This window comes from Oncorhynchus nerka, linkage group LG3 (genome assembly GCF_034236695.1).
Source record: "Oncorhynchus nerka isolate Pitt River linkage group LG3, Oner_Uvic_2.0, whole genome shotgun sequence".
NCBI lineage: Eukaryota > Metazoa > Chordata > Actinopteri > Salmoniformes > Salmonidae > Oncorhynchus > Oncorhynchus nerka.
This window is the reverse complement of record NC_088398.1, coordinates 65,401,171-65,408,339: the sequence shown is the minus strand read 5'-3', so window position 1 is coordinate 65,408,339 and position 7,169 is coordinate 65,401,171. Positions and strand designations below refer to the sequence as shown.

At 52.0% G+C, this 7,169-nt stretch overlaps 1 protein-coding gene across 3 annotated transcripts in view; it reads right to left on the bottom strand.

The window, feature by feature from the left end:
- Positions 1 to 890: 890 nt before the first annotated feature.
- LOC115115208 (B-cell CLL/lymphoma 9 protein-like) overlaps positions 891 to 7,169 on the bottom strand; it is a 50,480-nt gene continuing 44,201 nt past the window's right edge. For all 3 annotated transcript variants that reach the window (XM_065014716.1, XM_065014731.1, XM_065014722.1), the window contains 5 exons: positions 7,039 to 7,169; positions 6,478 to 6,577; positions 4,168 to 6,334; positions 3,010 to 3,291; positions 891 to 2,795 (listed from right to left, as the gene is read on the bottom strand). The exon at positions 7,039 to 7,169 is cut by the window's right edge and continues 53 nt beyond it. In XM_065014716.1, the coding sequence (XP_064870788.1) occupies positions 1,720 to 2,795; positions 3,010 to 3,291; positions 4,168 to 6,334; positions 6,478 to 6,577; positions 7,039 to 7,169 (3,756 nt within the window). In that variant the 3' untranslated portion in view covers positions 891 to 1,719. The remainder of the gene's footprint in view (positions 2,796 to 3,009; positions 3,292 to 4,167; positions 6,335 to 6,477; positions 6,578 to 7,038) is intronic.

Here is a 7,169-nt window from a genome sequence, read left to right as displayed (position 1 = left end):
TGCTGGAGGAACTGGTGCACTTTACAAAATAGATGGCATCATGAGGCCATGACCTCAATCCCATTGAACATTTGTGGGCAGAACTGAAAAAGCATGTGCGAGCAAGGAGGCCTACACACCTGACTCAGTTACACCAACTCTGTCATGATTAATGGGCCAAAATTCACCCATTGTGGGAAGCTTGTGGAAGGCTACCCAAAACATTTCACCCAAGTTAAACCATTTAAAGGCAACGCTTCCAAATACTAATTGAGTGTATGTAAACTTCTGACCCACTGGGAATGTGATGAAATAAATCATTCTCTACTATTATTCTGACATTTCACATTCTTGAAATAAAGTGGTGATCCTAACTGACCTAAAACAGGGAATTTTTACTTGGAATAAATGCCAGGAATTGTGTAAAACGGAGTTTACATTTATTTGGCTAAGGTATATGTAAACTTCCGACTTCAAGTGTGTATATATATATATATATATATATATATATATATATACACAAATGAATGTGATAGGAGGCTCTGACTTACCAATTTATAGTACAATGTATACACATTTTAGTTTGTAAGTGTCATTTGGTGGTTAGAAGCATGGTCAGGAAGAACTCTGGCTTTCTTGATACATATTGAATCGAGCCAGTCTATCGCCGAAGATCAGCACTATAGAGTGCTTGAAATTTGAAAGCAATTTCCTATTGAGCCGACATATACCAGAAAAGAGTAGAGCCCTAGTTCGCCTGTTATGTCTGGTCCCACTCAGTTAATCTCCTATCAGATTAATGCTGTGGGAATGAAATCCCAGAGTCAACAGAAGACCCAACAGCAACAGGAATCAGAAATGGTACAAACTGTCTGGGGAAGAGTTGAAATGGGAGAAAGAAGACACTACAGTTTATCAATGTTTGTGCTTTTTTAATAATACCATTATCTCTATGAGGTCATAGTTTGGTTTGTTATACAATGGATTTAAAGGAAATTAAAAGACAAAAATGAAAATATCCCACCAATGGTAAACAGTACTGTTCTTTAGAGTGGCATCCCTCCCCCAATGAAAAGGTGGGTAAGAGAGCTTAGAGGTCACTGATAGAATTCCTATACATACTTACAACACAAAACACACACCGTCGCAGGCTCGTACCCACACACACACACACACACACAGGACAGAAATAGTCAAAACGATGGAACTAGAGAAGATATAATTCCATTAATCTTCACAAAATACGATTTTATTTCACAAAGTCTTTTTATTCCATTTTTAAGTTCCTTATCCTTTGCTGGGAAAATCCGTTGTTGATTTTGTTTAGTGATTTGAAAAAGTTGATTTACAGCTAGCTAGCGGTACAGTCCTCCAAGGTGGTTTATCTTATTCCTCTTCGACACTCAAACCTTATAGTCAGAGATTTAACACAAAAAAACACTTGAGGAACAGTTTAATTGTGACATTGAAGCACAACAATCCCATACATTCAGACATTTCTGAAGAGACCAAATTAAATGCTTGTGGCAAAAGACAAGTACTGGGCTATGTAGACCCCACAAGCCATTAACGGCATCACTCCTCTCCGATACATGTTTCATGCCAGAGTACCAATCTCTGTCTGTCATTCCTTACTTTCTATGTTTTAATCCATCTCTCTCTTTTCTGCCGTGACACATTCCATCCAATTCTGTATATGAGCTCACAACATTCGAGGTCCATGGTTCTATTAGTTGTGTGTTAGAACATTCCAGGCCCTGGGCTGAACCCCATGTCCATGTCCATGCCACGTTGCCTCATCTGCCCCCCCATCATCATCATCGTCGTCTGCTGGGGGGGGACGCCCATGCCTTGCAGAGACATCATCATGTTGGGCGACCCCCCAGGCCCAGGGTGGTTGTAGAGTACCCCCCTCTCCTTTCCCTGCATCATGCCCGCTGGACCCCCCTGTGACATCATCCGGTGCTGAGGTCCCATCATGCCCTGACCCATGAACCCTGGGGGCCCATGTGCCCTCATAGGATTATGGGAAGGGTTTCCCATGGGCATATCCTGGGGGCCCATAGTGCCTCCCGGCCCCCCGGGCATCCCTCCCAGCCCCTGCATGGGCATGCCCATCCTTGGGGGGCCCTCCCCCATCATCCCCTGCATCATTCCCTGCATGTGTGGAGGTTTCCCCCCTGGGCCGGGGCCATCTCCTCCTCCCCTAGGAAAGTAGGACAGCGTCTGGCTGGGCTTTTCTGATGGGATGATCCTGGACAGGTCAAACTCTGGCATACCGGACGCTCCGGTTCGCATCACCTCATGCAGGTCTACATCACTGAACTCTCCGTGCATGTTGAACTGTGGTCCTCCAGGGTTGTTGGGCCTACCTCCATCGCCTCCACCTCCAGGAGGCATGTTCCCCATCCGACCCCCCATAGGACCCCCTTCTCCCTGGAAGCCCATGGGGTGTCCTGGGAAGCCCTGGGGCACAGGGCCATTGTGGGGGGAGTAGGCACCCTGCTGGGAGGGGGACTGGGGGAGGGGGTAGCCCTGCCCTCTGTGGGGGTAGCCTATGCGCCCCTGGGGCATCATCTGGGGGTTACCCATGCCTTGGTCCTGGGGGTTGGGATGCATCATCATGCCATGAGGCATCATGCCCGGGCCAGGGCCCATGTTGGGGGGGTTTGGGGAGGGAATCTGCTGGGGCATGCCGTGGGAGAGAGGCTGTGAGCCCACGGGAGTCATACCCAGGGGACTGAGGACAGGCATGGGGCCAGAGGAGCTGGGGCCCATCATGCGAGGAGGACCTTGGTGGTGGTTCATTCCCATACCTACAGAGGGCCACAGAGAGAGAGAGAGAGAGGGACATTAGTGCACAGACCGCATGTTATAATTTAATTATTCTTCAATCATGTCGGGTAAACCATAAAGTCAAAGCTCTAAGAAAAAGTGTTACAGAATATATACATTAAATCTCAAAATACTTATTTATTTACAAGATATTTGAATACGGTATAACATGACATCTAATCTCCGTCCACTCACCATTGTTGTTCATGGAGGGCAGGTTCGGGGAGCGCGCAGGGGGCGAGTCGTCATCTGAGCTCGCCACGGTCTTGATGGCGTCATGATAGAGGGGGGTGGAGCTGGGCATGGCGAACTTGGACATGCGTGACATCATGATGGAGAGGGGGTTCTGGGATAGCGTAGGTTCGGGGGGTAGGGAGTAAGGGCTGCCGGTCGGGGCGCTGCCTGGACCCCCCTGGAGGGGCATGGAGCCAGACTGGGCTCCTGACGAGGGGGGGGCCGAGAGGGGGCCATTACCACCTGTGGAGAGGTGAGAGATATGAAAGTAAACTCTTTACATGAGTCCTATTCATTAAGTGGCAAAAAATACCCTGGTTTACCCTGGTTACTTGAAAGAAGGGACAATGTGTCAAACACGTTTCAGATTGACATACAATACATGTCAATTGTAAATAATGACTTTAATTAATTTAGATACAGTGAAGTTACATGGCCACAAGGGGGAGCAATTTACCTGAAATGGGAAAATGTTTTCTGATTAGGGAAAATGTGTTTACATGGATGAGAATGATGCTTTCAATTGACTTATTGACTTATAAATGATTTGATTTGAAGCTGATGGAGACAAATTATAGCCTGTACTCCCAGATATACAACAGAGGTCTGTTTAGACTGCCTGGACAACAGACAGAGTGCTGCAGGAGGAGGGACGTTACAAAAACAACCCTCTATTCAAGACATGATGTCATCTTCACCCAATCATGCATCTCCATCAGGTAGTAAGTATTAAAAATTTAAAAAATGAATATTATCTCTGTCTTGAACTCAACATTAGTAATGTTGTTTATCAAATCAGGTAAGAGAAAGATGTGAGAGCGAGAAGAGAGCAGTGGAGGGAGAAAGAAGAGGAAAGGAGAGCGAGAAGAGAGCAGTGGAGGGAGAAAGAAGAGAAAGGAGAGCGAGAAGAGAGCAGTGGAGGGAGAAAGAAGAGAAAGGAGAGCGAGAAGAGAGCAGTGGAGGGAGAAAGAAGAGAAAGGAGAGCGAGAAGAGAGCAGTGGAGGGAGAAAGAAGAGAAAGGAGAGCGAGAAGAGAGCAGTGGAGGGAGAAAGAAGAGAAAGGAGAGCGAGAAGAGAGCAGTGGAGGGAGAAAGAAGAGAAATCCAGAAAAGTACTGTACCTTGCTCCATGTTACCCATCATGTTAGGTGAGGTCATACTGAGGGGGGTTTTACCCCCTTGCTGCTGAGGGATTCCTGGGCTGGGCATGGGGGGTTTTGGGGAAGAGGCCCACCCTGGAGAAGGGTTGGGGAGGGACGGGGACCTCATATTTACAGGGGAGGCACCAGCAGACCCCATCATAGAGTGAGGAGACTTCATGGGAGCCGAGTTGGCAGTGTTAGGGGGGCCATTGGGTCCCGGAGTGCCGGAGAGCATACCAGCCAGCTGGGAGGGGGTCTGGGGGGACTTGAGGTTCCCAGAGGGAGAGCCCATCATGGGGGACTGCACCTGCCTCAAAGGAGGGGACTTGAGGGGGTTAATACTGGGTGAGCTGCCCCCTCCTGGCTGGATGATCAGCTCTGCAGGCTTACGTCCCCTCTGGCCGTGGGGGGGTCCGGCGGAGGGCGGGTGGTGGTTGAGGCGGCCATTGCCCCCCGTAGGGGTGGTCCTGTGCTCCGGGCCAGCATAGACCTGCTCTCCATGAGGGCCCCTCATACCGCCAGGACCACCAGGGAAGGGCCGTGCGGGTCCCATGGGGAAGTCCCCTGGCTGGGGCTGGTCTGTGAAGTGCATCTGCCTTCCCTGGGGCCCCATGTTGTCCATTGGATGCCCTCTCATTCTCATCATCTCGTCTGGGCTCATGTTCATAGGCCCCTCTCGTAGCTGGGGGTTCCCATGGGGGCCCATGCCAAACTCAGGGCCCATGTCCCGGCTCCCCATCACAACCAGTCTGGAAGAGGGGCTCATGGGGCCCTCGCCGGGCATCCTGGGAAACATCATCCCGCCCCCGTTACCTGGCTCCATGCCACCTCTTTGGTGTCCCATCATCCTCTGCATCTCCATCATCATCTGTGGAGGAAGGCCCGGTCCCTTGTCGCCTCCCATGCCCTGGTGAAACATGGCCTCCTGGACTGACTGGGGGTTGGGGAAGCGCTCTCCCCGCACCCCTGGACCTCCGAACATACCCCCTGGCCCTCCTGGGAACCCCCGGCCGTCCCCCATCCTCGGGGGCATGTCTTCAGGCCAGCCCATCCCGGGCCTGGGGGGTCCCTCCATGTCAGGGTTCATCATGCCCTGGGGAAACCCAGGCATTCTCTGCATGTGAGGAGGCATCCCTCTGGGGCCCATGGCCATGCGATCGTGATAGTGCTCTGGTGGCCCTCCTGGCCCCCCTGGAACCCACACCTCTCCAGGGCCCATCTGGTAGGGTGGTGGGGGCCCTCGCATCATGCCGCGCGGCCCGTGGGGGTGCATCATCATGTCGGGAGGAAGTGGGCGGTGATGCATTTCCTGTTTCCTCTTCTTCTCCTCGTAGAACTCCTGCTGCAGCTTCAGCCAGGCCACCTGCTCCGGGGTCATGTGATCTCCATCCCCACACCCTCCAGGACCCATCATGTGGCCCAGCTCATCTGGGAAAGGGGGCATGTCTCTGGGGTGACCATGTTGGGGGCCAAATGGGGTTCCCTGGGGTCGGGACCCTCCCGAACCCCCTGGTGGACCTAGGCTCTGGGATTGGGCCATCATGGCCTGGAGAGGGCCCTGCTCCGGCCTCCTGGGCCCCCCATCGGGCATGCCGTCGTGGGACTGGGGGAGTCCCCCAATAGGACCGGGTGGCGGTGGGGCATCGCGGTCATCTGGGAAGAGCATGCGCTGGATGTCTCGCAGGGTCTGGAGGGAGCGCTGGCGGTGCTCTAGCTGTTCCTGGGACAGGCCCTCGGTGTTGGCCTCCATGTTGAGAAGTTCCTGGGCCAGTTGCTGCTGTTGCTGCTGGGGGGTCAGACCAGGCTGACCCATCCCTATGGGCCCCAGCCCTCCTCCTTCACCAGGCTGAGGGGGGTTCAGAGGAGGCATACCCTGCTCAGACTGGGGCTGGCACCCAGGGGTCTGGTCACCTGGACCCATGGTATTACCAGGGCTGCTGCCATGAAGGTTCTTGGGGTCCATGTCTGCTGAGGAGGCCCCATCCTGGGTGAGTGAACCAGGCTTTACCCCCTGGGGAGGGGGCTGGGGTGGCGCTTGATCAGTCGGGCCAGGTTTAGACCCTGTCTGGTGGTTCTTGTCTGAGGAATGAGATGAGGACTGCTGGGAGGGCTTGGGGTCTCCTCGGAGGGGTCTTGCCTGATCGTTCTAAAAGCGATAAAGGCAGCAGGATAAGAAATGAGGTTTGAGTAAATGAGTGTTTGTAAATCAAGTATTTATCAAAGCTGACTGTATGCCAAGTTACATGTCTAGTCATCGCATCATGGCAGTGTGTGTGTGTGTGTTATTACCAGGGGTGGGAGGGGGATCTTGTCCTTGTTGTTGGAGATGGTTCTCATGTGGAAGTTGATGATGTTTTCTGAGTGGCCTGTTAGAACAGCATCAGCAGCCCTGAGGAACAGAGACCAGACAGTCACATTTGTGTCTGTGTCTGTGGCAGCAGAATGAGGGCAGTGTTAGCAGAGGGCATGAAGGAAATGCCGAGGTCGACAGACTAAACAAACAGTTTCACACACATCTTCCGATTTCATCTCCCTTTCCGTTCAGAGGACAGTGGAAATCGGAGACAACTGAAACAAGAACACACTTTCAGGCAAGCACACTGAAAACAAGGCATAACTGCAGGCTTTCACATGTTAGGAGGAGAGCCAGATTTCTGGATTTGATAACTCCACTCCTTTCTCAGGTGTGTGTGGTCTATCCAAACCAAGCTCAGAATAACCTGGTGTGTGGAACACTGAGTTTGCGGATGGAACACGTCACAAACTGCAACTACAATTACTACAGCTCAATCACTAACACATCATGGGCAATTAGGACCATTAACATGGTTTCCCTGCGTTCTCTCTTACTTGTTGGCCATCTCTGTAGTGAAGACGTAAACCACTTTAGACCCAGCCTTCTGACCACCCGCCTCCGACGCTGCGCCCTGGCCTCCTAGTGCATTGTGGGAGGGTGTGGAGGAGCGGCTGAGTCCGGCGTT